At 49.0% G+C, this 14935-nt stretch overlaps 1 protein-coding gene across 1 annotated transcript; it reads left to right on the top strand.

Annotated features, from left to right (window-relative positions):
• Positions 1–2727: 2727 nt before the first annotated feature.
• Positions 2728–14317, top strand: LOC123087800 (BTB/POZ domain-containing protein At2g46260-like). The gene is made up of 8 exons (XM_044509911.1): positions 2728–3084; positions 4260–4378; positions 4455–4523; positions 10350–10577; positions 13070–13119; positions 13238–13415; positions 13452–13568; positions 13653–14317. The coding sequence occupies exons 1-8, from the start codon at positions 2856–2858 to the stop codon at positions 14070–14072; spliced, it is 1410 nt and encodes a 469-aa protein (XP_044365846.1). The 5' UTR covers positions 2728–2855; the 3' UTR covers positions 14073–14317.
• Positions 14318–14935: the final 618 nt, after the last annotated feature.

Genomic DNA, 14935 nt, shown 5'->3' with positions numbered 1-14935 from the left:
AACAAATCTATCTTTTGAGGAAAAAAACTCTGTTTATTCGTTAACAAATACTTACTCAAATGTGATTTGTAAGTTGAACGTAGACATAGTGTTCTGCATTTCAAACCAGAGAGCGCGCACGTAAATGTAATTTAGCATTTCCTACTTCCGAGGGTCCTGTTTGCAAAGTCTGATACCGCTGGCTTCGCTTTCTCATTTTCTCGGAGAAGCTTCGGTGGCTAGGTTATGGCCGGCCGCCGCCCCGCGTTGCGTCCCTCTCTCTCCCGCACGCGGCGGAGGGCATGGACGCCGGCAAAGAATCAGCATCAGCGACGGCTACATTAACGACAAAGTTAGAGGGGAGGGGGGGGGGGATCAAGGCAACGTTACTGCCGCCTCCTAGAGGCCGGAATGAGAAATTCTAGCTGCTAGCCCCTTGACTCAGCGAGAGATGGCCGCCCACTCCCCCTCCCTCTAATACGAGGAGGTAGTTGCAGTAGACATTATTTGATGGAGTGCCACCCCCACCACGGTAGCAGCACCACCAAAATACCTAGTCCTACCCGCTCTCTACATGGCCGACGCAATAAACAAGGTTCCCCTCCTCCCATCGGCAGAGCCAGATAAAGGAGAGAGGAACCCACAAGCTCGCCGACCTTTGAAGGTCGAAGGACTATCGCCTCCATCTTCATGAGACAGAGAAGTGTCGGGAGTTGGGCCATATGTTATTCGCAACACTAGATCTTCTCCAAAAGCCATAAAACACAAATACTAGATATGTTTTCGGTGTGTACTTGTCTATGTTCCTTTTGCAGGAGCAGAAAAAAAACTGAATAATTCCTAGAAAATGAAAATTAAGCAAGCTATATCTTCGAGAGGAAAACAACTCTATTTTTTGAGGGAAAAAAACTCTATTTATTCGTTAACAAATACTTACTCAAATGTGATTTGTAAGTTGAACGTAGACATGGTGTTTTGCATTTCAAACCAAAGAGCGCGTCCGTAAATGTAATTTAGCATTTCCTGCTTCCGAGGGTCCTGTTTGCAAAGTCTGATACTGCTGGCTTCACTTTCTCGTCTTCTCGGAGAAGCTTCGGCGGCTAGGTTATGGCCGGCCGCCACCCCGCGTTGCGTCCCTCTCTCTCCTGCACGCGGCGGAGGGCATGGACGCCGGCAAAGAATCAGCATCAGCGACGGCTACATTAACGACAAAGTTAGAGGGGGGGGGGGATCAAGGCGACGTTACTGCTGCCTCCTAGAGGCCGGAATGAGAAATTCTAGCTGCTAGCCCCTCGACTCAGCGAGAGATGGCCGCCCACTCCCCCTCCCTCGAATATGAGGAGGTAGTTGCAGTAGACATTATTTGATGGAGTGCCACCCCCACCACGGTAGCAGCACCACCAAAATACCTAGTCCTACCCACTCTCTACATGCCCGACGCAATAAACAAGGTTCCCCTCCTCCCATCGTCAGAGCCAGATAAAGGAGAGAGGAACCCACAAGCTCGCCGACCTTTGAAGGTCGAAGGACTATCGCCTCCATCTTCATGAGACAGAGAAGTGTCGGGAGTTGGGCCATATGCTATTCGCAACACTAGATCTTCTCCAAAAGCCATAAAACACAAATACTAGATATGTTTTCGGTGTGTACTTGTCTATGTTCCTTTTGCAGGAGCAGAAAAAAAACTGAATAATTCCTAGAAAAATGAAAATTAAGCAAGCTATATCTTCGAGAGGAAAACAACTCTATTTTTTGAGGGAAAAAAACTCTATTTATTCGTTAACAAATACTTACTCAAATGTGATTTGTAAGTTGAACGTAGACATGGTGTTTTGCATTTCAAACCAAAGAGCGCGTCCGTAAATGCAATTTAGCATTTCCTGCTTCCGAGGGTTCTGTTTGCAAAGTCTGATACCGCTGGCTTCACTTTCTCGTCTTCTCGGAGAAGCTTCGGCGGCTAGGTTATGGCCGGCTGCCACCCCGCGTTGTGTCCCTCTTTCTCCCGCACGTGGCGGAGGGCATGGACGCCGACAAAGAATCAGCATCAGCGACGGCTATATTAAGGATAAAGTTAGAGGGGGGGGGGGATCAAGGTGACGTTACTGCCGCCTCCTAGAGGCCGGAATGAGAAATTCTAGCTGCTAGCCCCTCGACTCAGCGAGAGATGGCCGCGCACTCCCCCTCCCTCGAATATGAGGAGGTAGTTGCAATAGACATTATTTGATGGAGTGCCGCCCCCACCTCGGTAGCGGCACCACCAAAATACCTAGTCCTACCCGCTCTCTACATGCCCGACGCAAGAAACAAGGTTCCCCTCCTCCCATCGTCAGAGCCAGATAAAGGAGAGGGGAACCCACAAGCTCGCTGACCTATTAAAGGTTGAAGGGCTATCGCCTCCATCTTTCATGAGAAAGAAGTGTCGGGAGTTGGGCCGTATGTTATTGGCAACACTAGATCTTCTCCAAAAGCCATCAAACACAAATACTAGATATGTTTTCGGTGTGTGTACTTGTCTATGTTCCTTTTGCAGGAGTAGAAAATAAAACTAAATAATTCTAGAAAAATGAAAATTAAGCAAGCTATATCTTGGAGAGGAAAACAACTCTAGTTTTTGAGGCTAAAAAACTTGATTTATTCGTTAACAAATACTCAAATGTGATTTGTAAGTTGAAAGTAGACATGGTGTTTTGCATTTCAAACCAGAGAGCGCGCCCGTAAATGTAATTTAGCATTTCCGACTTCCGAGGGTCCTGTTTGCAAAGTCTGATACCCGCTGGCCTCGCTTTCTCGTCTTCTCGGAGAAGCTTCGGCGGCTAGGTTACGGCCGGCCGCCGCCCCGCGTTTCGTCCCTCTCTCTCCCGCACGCGGCGGAGGGCATGGACGCCGGCAAAGAATCAGCATCAGCGATGGCGGCGGGGGCGGGGGTGGCATCGGCGATGGAGCTGGACTTGTCGCGCGGCGGCGTGGTGCCCAGCTTCGACTTCGCGTTCGATTCGGCCACCTTCTCCGACAGGGTGCTGCGGATAGAGATCGGCACCGTCAGCCCCGCGCCGGGATCTGGCGGAGGATCCGCCGCCGACCAGGAGCGCCGCCGCGAAGAGGAAGGTGCGTATGTAGCTGCTATTAACAGATTATTAAAATGTTGTAACTATCATGGATGTTTTATTTTCTCGAATACAACTATTATGGATGTAGCTGATGTTAACATTTTTTTATGTTCAAATAATGTAAGTCCACGGCTGGATTACCCCCAAAATTGAATGAAAATTGAAAATCAATCCAGTTCTAATTGAGATTGGCCACTGGACAACAAAGGGGCACCACTGTAACCACTGTTCAGCTCGGAAAACTTGAAAGGTGCTTGCCAGCTGAACCTGAGAATTCTACTAACCTGTTGTTCTCTGTCGATTTTAAACCTTCAGTCTTCACATTACAGTTCTCGGTACAGTTTGTCACAAAGCATCTGGAGAAGGCATTAATTTCCTATAGTTAGTTTTTTCAAAATTATTTGTCTGTGGGAAAATTTAGAGATCTCGAATTAAACTTGTTTTGACTGAGTTACCATGGGGCATGGACATGTCAGATAATTCAAAAGGGAAATTATTGTGTGTTCACTAGTCAGTACTTACGACAATAGATCTGCCAATTTTTATTCTTAATATAGCAACAGAACAAATAGGTATGGAATACCATATTGTTATCAAGTCTGCTCTTGATGTAACAGCTAGCTGTATCTGAAGTGAAGAAGAAACTGCTTCATAACCTTCAATCCTTCAATTCCAGGTCAACATTAGTCTGCATTTTTTTTCCATCTCCGCTTTTCTTAGTGTTGAAACATTGGTTATCATTAGCTTGCGTGGTAAAAACAAAAAACTTCATGCGGATGCAGGTATAGTTTTTGCACAATCTGCTAATCAAAGGGAGCCTTTGGTTGCCTGTTGTCTCAATACACGCTAATTATTGGTTACAGGCTGGTGCTTGCAGAAAATACAGAGATAACCACAAGTTCTTATTTAACACCTTGTTTCTATTTTAGCTACTTGAACTTGCTTGTGCTACTAGATGCATGTGCAGTATGAACTGCTCACTAGATAGCAGTTAGTCAGTTACATCTATGAGAGCTACAAGCATGGTCAGATTGTTGGATGACCATTTTATCCTATTTCTGAATATTGATTACATGAATCTACACCTACAGAAAAATACAGTGTTCTGAGTTTTTTGACAGTAGAATATATTACCCAATGTGTTTTTTATTTCTTTTATCTAATACTTTGCAGGTGAGAAAGAACAGAGTGTTGACTCTTCATCGATGATGGTGGGCAGACCACTTTTACGAGAAAAAAACATGCATATCAATTCAGCGATTCTTGCTTCAAGAAGTCCTTTCTTTCTAAAGGTAATTTCGATAACCTTGTTGTGAACTGCATTTGTTCTAGTCAGTGGAAGTTTCTAATAAGCTTCATCCTTCTTAGTTTTTCTCAAATGGCATGAAAGAATCTGATCAGACGAATCCAACAATTAGGATTACTGATTCAGGTAAGGTGATAGCTAAAGTGTAACATTCTTCCTCTTATAATTTATTCTAGTTTGCTGTAGTGACTGTGTTACTGTTTTCTATAATTTTGAAAGAAAAACATGAATATTTATGGTAAACGAAGGATTATGCTTCATAGATAGTTTTTTTAAAACTTCAGGAAACTTTTATTGGATCAAAACAGAGTTACATCATCCACTAGGCCCTTTACAATGAAGGCCGGCGGCTCCTCAATCCACACGGAAGGTGGATCCGACACCGCTTGCTTAGCTAAAACATGAGCGACAGAGTTTGTCTCTCTAGGGCAGTGAACAAAAGACACCGAAGTATAACCTATGATAAGGACCAAACAATCCGAATAGATCGTAGCTGCGCCCGATGCCATAAAACCACCATTGTTCATGATGTCAATCACCTCAAGGCAGTCGGACTCCACAATGAGCTTGGTGATCCCCATCCGCTGCGCTAACAAGATGCCATGCCGTAGTGTGTGTGCTTCCGCCGTCCCTACATCAGCAACATGCTCCAGCCTCTCATTTGAAGCTGCAATGAAACCACCTCTGCAGTCCCCTAGCACAGCTCCTACAGCTCCCTGGAGGTCATCTGCATGAAAAGCAGCATCTACATTTAACTTGACAAAATTCTCTTGCGGTTTCCTCCATCCAAAGGATCTTACTACCACGTTCTTCTTCGTAGCCTTGAGGTAATTTGCTGCCATCGCTGCGATTGACAACGCGGCTCGGACCGGAGTCTGCACTTCCTCCCCGTGGACATGTTGTCTACGCTCCCACCATATGTACCAGATACCCACAAGGATTAGAAACTGAGCTGGGATATCTTGGATCAACGTCTGGCGTGTAGGAGCACATAAAATATAGTCCAACGCTGCGAGCCCGCCCTGTCTGTATCACACGCCTCCTCCACGAACCCGTAAAGATTCAGACATCTGAGACTTCGGCTGCCCTAGGGCAAGTGAAGAGAGCGTGCATAATATCTTCGCATCCACCCACACACATGGGACAGCTGTCTGACGTATCAATATGGCGTTTTGCCAATACCTCGTAACATGGTATGAATCCATGTAAGACCTTCCAAGCATAGATCTTAATCTTAGCTGGGGCGGGCGAAGACCAGAGCTTCTTCCACACCGGATAACGCTGGGACGGCTGCCCCTCTGTTCGTTCATACCAGCGTGCAAATTGATGTTGCCACTCCACATGATAAGCTGATCGGACCGAGAAGGCAAAGTTCCTTGTAAACCGCCAGGCCACAAAATCTTCCATCATCCCATGTGGTGCCAGCGGTATGGCAAGAATCCTATGCTCATCAACCGGCCAAAATACATCGTTTATCAACTGTTCATCCCATAAACCAGTGACATGATCAATCAACTCCGAAACCTTAGACAGAAGGGTCCCTCCTCGTGGTGTAGTGACACGGCCATCGGCACTCAATTGTATCCACGAATCAGCCCAAATGTTCACTTGTGATCCATCACCTATGCGCCATATATCCCCTCTCCTGAATGTATTGATACCGGCACATATACTCTGCCATGTATACGAGCTTCCACTTTTCACCTTGGCATCCAGTAGCTTTCCATCCGGATAATATTTGGCTCTCAAAACCTGAGCACAAAGAGAATCAGGGTTCTCAAGCAGCCTCCAAACTTGTTTAGCAAGGAGAGCTAAGTTAAAACTGTGTAGATCCCTGAATCCCAAACCTCCCCTTTCTTTCGGTATACACACTTTCCACCATGCTGCCCAATGGGTACGCTTATGGTTGTCGTCATCTCCCCACCAGTATTTCGATATAGCATTCGTTATTCCTTTGCAAATTTTCTTCGGAATTTTGAATACAGACATCGCGAACACCGGCATGGCATGGGCAACAGCCTTAATTAGCGTTTCTTTCCCCCCTGTGGAAAGCAGCTTCTCCTTCCACCCTATCATCACCTGATTTACTCTGTCGATGAGATACTCAAAAGAGTCACTCCTGTCCGTTCCCACCATGGATGGTAGCCCAAGATATTTATCGTTAAGGGCTTCCGTGTTAATATTCAGTTGTTGACATATCACAACTTTCTCCACCGGGGTGTTTGGACTGAAGTATATACTAGATTTCGCCTCACTGACCAACTGTCCGGAGCTCGTACAGTAATCGTCCAACACCCTTTGGAGGCACGCCGCATTTGGGCCATCTGCTCTCATAAGAATTAAGGAGTCGTCAACGAAGAGCAGATGAGAAATCTGCGGTGCCTCCCTACACACCTTGACCCCTATCAATGTGCCATTGTTCTCTTCCGCCTGCAACATGCTAGATAGCGCCTCCGCACAGATTAGAAACAGGTAGGGGGACAAGGGGTCCCCTTGTCGCAGCCCACGTGTTGGCGCAAAAACATCAGTGCTCTCAGAGTTGTATCTGACATTATATGACACGGATGATACACACTCCATGATCAATTATGTCCACTGTTCCGCAAACCCAAGCCTTTGCATCATCCTCTTAAGAAAACACCATTCTACTCGGTCATATGCCTTATGCATATCGAGTTTCACCGCACATAAGCCAGACTTGCCTTTCTTCCTCTTTATAGTGTTCACACACTCGTACGCAATGAGTATGTTGTCCGTGATCAATCTTCCCGGAACGAAAGCGCTCTGCGTGGGACCAATGATCTCCGGAAGTATCACTTTAAGCCGAGAAGCAAGCATTTTGGAGATGATTTTGTAGACCACGTTACACAGGCTAATCGGCCTAAACTGTGAGACACTTGTGGGGTTCTCAACCTTTGGGATCAGCACTATAGTAGTACTATTCCACCCTTCTGGGATAGTGCGTGTGTTAATTGCCCCCAGAACTTCTCCCACTAGATCATCCTTTAACATGTTCCAGAACCTCTTATAAAAAGCCGCATGAAGTCCATCTGGTCCTGGTGCCTTAAAATCACCTATACTGAACACAGCCTTGCGTACATCCTCCTCCGTGAAGGGCGCCAGTAAGGCCTCGTTCATTTGAGTTGTAACTCTCGGCGTCACATCCCGAAAAACCTCTTCATTAGGGAGCTCAACCTGGGAAGAAAACAAGTTAGTGAAGTAGGTTTTAATTATCTCAGCTATCTCCTGTTGTCCTTCCTGCATCACTCCATTCACATCTTGCAATCCCTTAATCATGTTCCTCTTCTTCCTTGCCGAAGCATACATATGGAAGAAATAAGTATTCAGATCACCATGCTTCAGCCAGTTAGCTCTTCCTCTCTGGACCCATGCAATTTCTTCCTGCTCTAATAGATTTTCAATCACCAGCAGTATCTCCTGTCTATCAAGTGCTACATCAGTAGCCGGCCCTCTTCTCAGTTCTTCCAACTCCTTTTTCATTTTCGCCATTCGCATTTGAGGTCTTTTGAGGGTCTCTCTATCCCATTTATGCAGCTCCTCATGAACCGAGTCCACCTTTTGTTTGAACGGCCCTAGACCTAGCAATGATGCTTGCTGCCAGGCCGTGCGAACCACCTCCTCCACCGTCTCCTCCTTTGACCACCTCCCCTCAAATCTCTTCACCGGCCGTAGGGGCCGGTTCGTTTCTTTATAGAGCTCAGTATCTATCACCAAGGGACGATGATCAGATTTTGTCATTTCACCATTCACGACACCAACATTAGGAAAGAGCAAATTCCACCGTGAGTTACAGACAACTCTATCCAACCTTTCCTTTATCCTCCCTCTACTCCATGTATATGAGTCTCCCGTTGCACCCAAATCTGCCAACTCGCACTCTGACAGGACATCCCTTAATGCTTGCATCTCTCTGGGTGCCCCTCCTTCCTTTTCATGAGAGAATAAGATTTCGTTGAAATCGCCAAAAACTATCCATGGCTCATCCATCCTCTCCTGCTGTGCACGAAGATATTCCCATGATTTATGTTTATTCTCCTTTGCCGGCTCTCCATAAAATCCAGTACACCGCCACTTCCATCATCCACCGTTACGTCAATGAAGTTGGCTGTAACATCATTTTTTGTCACAGTCACTCCAGATTTCCACATCATCAGCAAACCCCCCGCCCTTCCATCACTCGGGTCAACCAGCCTCTCCTGGAACCCTAGCCTCCTCATCAGCCACTCTGCCCCTGCGTCAGACAGATGTGCTTTTGACAGAAAGAGCACATCCGGTTTGTAGCACCTCTGGACCTCCAGAAGTGCTCTAACTGCCCGAGACTGACGCATCCCGTGGCAGTTCCACCCTAGGAGAATCATTGGGCCTGGCGGTCCTCCACCCGGGAGGCCGCCAATGTTGCCAAGTCCATTGATGTTGTTTCTTCTGCTTTGTGACTCTTTGACTCCTGTGAGGTGTTGTCCTTCTCTTCCCACCCTCCTCTTTGGTGTCCTGCTCCGTCCCCCATCTTTGATTCATCCTCTCCCCTTCCTTGCGTCAGGAGCAGTTGGTCATTCTTCCCTTTCTCCGTGAACTCGAGCCGCCTCTTCTGGGCACTTGAAGTTTGCGACGAGGTGCCAGCAGGTTTAGAAGGGCTGCTAGCCGAGCTGCTAAGATCACCAGACTCCCTCCTTACCGCAGCAGCACCCCCTTTTCCTCCCTCTTCAGTTCTTCCTGCCCTTCCTCCTCTACCATTGTACCCATTCTGCCATCCTTGCTCATCTCTTCTAAAATCTGCCGCAATCAAGGTTAAAGGATAGATAATTGCAGTTTCGTTGTGTACCCCGTTCCCATGTTCTTTGGTCACGTGACCCACAAATCCACAAACCCCACAGAACAACGGCATCTTCTCATACTCAAAGTCAAAGTAAACTTTCTTCGATCTCAAGGTTAGGCTAGCACACCTTGTGAGGGGTTTACGCACGTCCAGAGTAACACGTACTCTGATTCCACCGCCTTCGTTGCCAACTGTCGCGCTATATTCGCACTTCTCATCTTTTCCTTCAACCCCATCACCCTCACCCATGCCTGGTAGGTATTCAGATCCACCTCAGTTGGCTCCGACCACCCATCGTACGGAGCAATTAACACTGGACAGTTGCGGAAAATCCAAGGCCCATCATGCATAACCCTCTCCCAATCCGCTAGACATGCGATTTGCACAGAGAACAAATTATCCTCTATAGCTCTGAATTCCACCTCTTGTGCAAGATTCCATGCAGATCTCATTGTTCCATAGAAGGCCCCATGGCTAAATTTTCTTGCAGTATGAACCCTAGATATCGCCATGAATTCAGCATCCTTCTCCGGCTCCTCCAGGTCCTCCTCCAAGATCACATCTTCCTCCTCGTCTTCCCTTAGGTTCAGGTATTTCAGCTTCTCATCTAGTGACTCCTCATGCTGCGATCTACCTTCCCCCGCCACCGATCCCGTCTCCTCCATCACCTCTTTTCCTTCCATCTCTTCCCCGCCGCCACTAACCCTAGGTGAAGTACCCTTCTCCATCGTTCGGACCTCATCCGCTCGAAACCCTCCCAGGGGTTGTGATCGCCTTCTGTTCTTCCGTACTACTCCCCCGGGAACCCGATTAGACGTGGTCTGATCGGAATCGAAGGGAGGGAGAAATCTCCTTGGCTGTCGCCGCAGAGAGAGAGAAACCCTAGAAGGGTACGAGACTTTCGCCAACTTATGTCTATGCTTCATAGATAGTTTTTGCCACTTCTTTGTGTCTTCTATGATGAAGAAAAAGTCAGTCTCCCATGGAGCTTTCTCGATATTGAAAGTCAATTATCAACTTAAATAATCATTTAAGATACATAAGTGTGTCCTTTTTCTGTTTACTTCGGCTAACTATTTCTGTAATCCTTATGCATTATGTTCTCATTCTACTTGAAACAAAGGAAAATGCTTTTATGGAGCTCTTAAGCTATATGTACAGTGGAAAGTTGACTATAGCTGAGCCCACTCGTCTGCTCGACATCTTGATGGCTGCAGATAAGTTCGAGGTTCTTTCTTGCATGAGGCATTGTAGTCAGCTGCTCATAAGCTTGCCTATGACCACAGAATCTGCACTGATCTACATAGACCATCCTTGTTCCGTTTCAGTGGTCAATGAAGTTCGGCCTTTCATAGATTGTTAGGAGCTAGGGTTCTGCCGGTTCTAGGGAGGAGATTGTAGGGGAAAGATGGAGGAGGACGAGGACGAGGGCGCGGCGGCCGGCGGCTGGGCGCCGTCCTTGCGTGGTGGAGAAGAGGCGGCGGTGGCGCAAGAGGCGGCTAGGGTTAGGTCTCCCGGCTCCCTAAGGGAAGCCGAGCAAATAATGATTGCTTCTTGCTTGATTAGATTGATACATCTCCTCTCTTTATATAGAGAGGTTTACTTGACTCCTAAGCAAACGATAAGATAATGGGGCTAAGCCCCTAAGAACGACAAGATAACTTGGGCCACAACCCACTGGGCTAAGCCCCTAATATGATGGTCATAACACTTCTCCCCGCCTGCACAAACAGCTCGTCCTCGAGCTGTAAGGTGGGAAAGCACTTGCCGAACTCCTCGAGGTGATCAACCAGCGTCAAACACCTTCGTGATAGCTGGAGCAGTCAGGTCGGCAGGGACGGCGTCCTCCTCAATGTAGTCTGCAGCCTCCAGGTAGAAGAGTCGCGGGCAGACGTGGCCGGGCGTGTAGGGCTTGTTGCAGTTGAAGCACAACCCTTGGCGGCGACGCTCGAGTAGCTCGGCCGAGGTGAGTCGGCGGAACGGGCGCACCGCGGTCGCGGTGAGGGGTGCCGCGGAAGCCTGAGCAGGCCGACCCTGCGTGGGAACATCCGGCCCGGGTAGCGGCCCGGAACGGTGATGCCTGCTAGATGGCCACCGCGCGGCGCTCGAACGCACGGGCGTAGTACATGGCCGTCTGGAGATCCTGGGGTCCCCGAAGTTCCACGTCCACGCGGATGTGATCCGGAAGTCCACCGACGAAGAGGTCGGCCCGCTGCTGCACCGTCACGCCCGACACATGGCATGCGAGGGCCTGAAAACGGTCGGCGAAGTCCTGAACCATGGAGGTGAAGGGAAGGCGGCCTCGCTCTGCCAGGCGGCTCCCGTGGATCAGTGTCCCAAAACGAAGAAGGCAGAGCTCGCGGAAGTGCTCCTAAGGGGGCATGTTGCCCTCGTCCTGCTCGAGGGCATAGTACCAGGTCTGTGCCGTGCCGCGGAGGTGGTAAGAGGCGAGCCAGGTACGCTCCGAGGCAAGGGTGCGTTGCCCGCGAAAGAACTGCTCGCACTGGTTGAGCCAGTTAAGGGGGTCCTCCGTGCCGTCATAACTGGCGAAGTCAAGTTTGGCAAACCGCGGCGGTGTCTGAGTCGGAGCGCCGTGGCCGACTGACTCGGAGGTGCGAAGCAACAAGGATTGGGGCGCCTGGTCAGCATGGCTGCGGCCCGTGGAGTGCCCCCCCCCCCCCCCGAGCCGGAGGGATCACCGAACTGCAAAGTGGGTGCCGGCGGGTCTCCAGCCAACGTGTAGACGGGTGGCGGCGATGATCCGGTCAGCCAGGCCGGTATTGGGGACGGCGACGGCGGGAAGCGCACTTGCTGGATCCGTACGCCTCCCTGCGTGGATGACCCGGGCCCCGCGCTAGGCGGTGGCGGGGCCGGCAGCTGCGGCGGCACGGACTCGGGTGGCGTGGACGACGCAGCAAGGGGCGGGGCCGGCCACTGTGGCCATGGAGGCGTGGCAGCGGGCGGCGGCGGGGTCGGCAGCTACCCGGACTCGGGAGGCGTCAGAGGCGCGGCGATCGCCGGGGCCGGCCACTGCGGCTAGTAGGGGGAGACGGCGGGCGGCGGCTGACTGGGCCAGTGGTGGTGTAGAGGCCCGATCGGCGCCGTGGTGGCCGCGTACCAAGGCAGGGCGGCTGGCCCAGTCGCGGCGGCCGGCGGCAAGGGCGGCGGCTGCCCGTAAGGCCCGGCCATGTAGAGGCGGATGCCCTGGACGGCGGTGACGAGGTCATTAAGGACCCCGGTGATCTCTGTCGGGGAGTAGACGGCGACAGGTGGCGCGGTGACGGGCGGCGAGTGGCCGATGGAGGCCCCCGCGGAGGAGCCGAGCGGCGCGGTGGGAAGCGCCAGCGGCACGGTGGAGTTGTCGACCACGGCGGCGGGAAACACCAGCGGCGCCGTGGAGAGGACGGCGGTGGTGGACAACGGCAAGGTGGGCAGCAGCGGGGTGGATGGTGGCGCAGACATGATCGGACCCAAGCTACCTGATACCAAGGTGTTAGGAGTTATGGTTTTGCTGGTTCTAGGGCGGAGATTGTAGGGGAAAGATGGAGGAGGACGAGGACGAGGGTGCGGCGGCCGGCGGCTGGCGCCGTCCTTGCGTGGTGGAGAAGAGGCGGCGGCGGCGCAAGAGGCGGCTAGGGTTAGGTCTCCCGGCTCCCTAAGGAAAGCCGAGCAAATAATAATTGCTTCTTGCTTGATTAGATTGATACATCTTCTTTCCTTATATAAAGAGGTTTACTTGACTCCTAAGCAAACGATAAGATAATTGGGCTAAGCCCCTAATAACGATAAGATAACTTGGGCCACAACCCACTGGGCTAAGCCCCTAATATGACAGGTCATAACATAGATGCAGCCAAGGAATTCCTTGCGAACAAATACAAGGATTTTTATGAGTTAGTGGTCCACATTGGATGAAGCCATGTTTTATTTCGTTTTCTGAGAAAACTGCAGAAATTGATGTCACAAAATCATGTATTCAGTGTACTCATGATATTGTTGGTCTCATTTCAGGTTTAAAAGCGAGCTGATGAACATTTCTCTTGCTGGGATAAAAGCCATATTTTCAAGTACTGACGTACAAGTGGAAACTGAAGATGACATATATTACTTCATGCTTGACTGGGCCCGTGCACGATACGTAGAATTGGAGGAAAGACGTAAGATCTTGAGTTCTCGCTTACTTCCTCTGGTACGCTTCAGTCATATGACGTGTGTGACACTTCAGGAGATATTAGCAAGCACTGATAATGATATAGATCGCGAGCAAGTAACTCATCGTATTGCTGAGGCACTTCTACCCAAGGCTTACCCAAAGCAGATGGAAGGTGCTCTTGCAGCAGAGGTAACAACCTGTTCGCGATTTGCTGAGCGAGCGTACGAGTACAAACCTGTGAAATTGATTGCGTTTGATCAACCCTGCCCACAGATTATAGTTTACTTGGATCTAACACGCGAGGAGTGCTCTAAACTCTTCCCGTCTGGGCGTATATGCCCGCACCCATTCCGGCTTCTAGGATGGGGCTTTTATCTGATGGCAACCTGTGAAATGGATGAGCAGAGTAAGTTGTGCAGCTTTGGCCTCTGGTTAGGGGTCGCCAAAAATATGAAGGGATCGTCATGTTTCGAGGTAGATTACGAGTTTGCTGCAAGGAAAAGATCGTCAGGGCAGTTTGTGCGCAAGTTGGAGGGTAAGATCTCCATCGCTGATGAGACACATGGATGCAGTGATCTATTTGGCATTCCATGGTCGACGTTCATTGCCAACGACAACCTCTTCATCAACGGCGTGCTACATCTGAGAGCTGATTTGACGGTGTTGCTGGGGCAGCCAAAACTGCAAGCTTGATGATATCTCACTCAGCAGCAAAGTCAGGTCCATCGGTTCAACTTCAATGGGATTTTAGCTGTAGGCTAGGCGTGTTGGCTGCGTGGACATTTTCATTATTTTAGGGTCTCATTTCATTATTTTGGTGTCTGTGCTGGAAACTTGGCTTGCCTGAATGATGTCAGGAGGCTCTTCATTACCTGCAATGAGAAAGTTGAAAACTGTGACGACATATATATAGGCGCATTTTATATGATTTATATTTTTCTCTGCAAAACGTGACTGTCCATCATCATTGTTCTGGATTCACCACAGCCATCTTCGCTGCATATGTGGGTGTTCTTTTTTGCTGTTGTAAACTGGATTCCCCATTAGCGGCTCGTTTATGACAATGAGGTGCGTCGGTTTCGACCATGAAGCCGACAACCTGCTTCCTGGGATTGTTGTGCAGCGATGTTTCTGTATGTGCCGATGAATGAAGATGTGCCTGATTCAAACTCAAACGGTGATAGACAAGCAATTGTCTGGATAAGTTGTCGACTGATAAGTCTGGGACACTAACTGCACTTCCCATTTTCAAATCCGTGAAAGTTTTTCTATTCATGATCTTTGAAAATAGTGAACAAGTTTTAGCTTCGTGATTTGTTTTCAAACCAGCGAACATTCTTCAAATTCGTGAGCAATTTTAAAATTTTGGAACATTTTGTGAAATATGGGAACATTTTTAAAATATGTGAGCATTTTTCAAATTCATGAACATTTTCTGAACTTCGGAATATTTTTTCAAATTCAGAACACGTTTTGAAATCGAGGAACATTTTTTTGAAATCCAAGAAATAGTTTGAAATTCTGTGAACACTTTTCAAATTCGTTATATTTTTCAA

Source organism: Triticum aestivum, chromosome 4A (genome assembly GCF_018294505.1).
Source record: "Triticum aestivum cultivar Chinese Spring chromosome 4A, IWGSC CS RefSeq v2.1, whole genome shotgun sequence".
NCBI lineage: Eukaryota > Viridiplantae > Streptophyta > Magnoliopsida > Poales > Poaceae > Triticum > Triticum aestivum.
The sequence above is the reverse complement of the archived record's forward strand: the minus strand, read 5'-3'. Positions and strand labels throughout refer to the sequence as shown.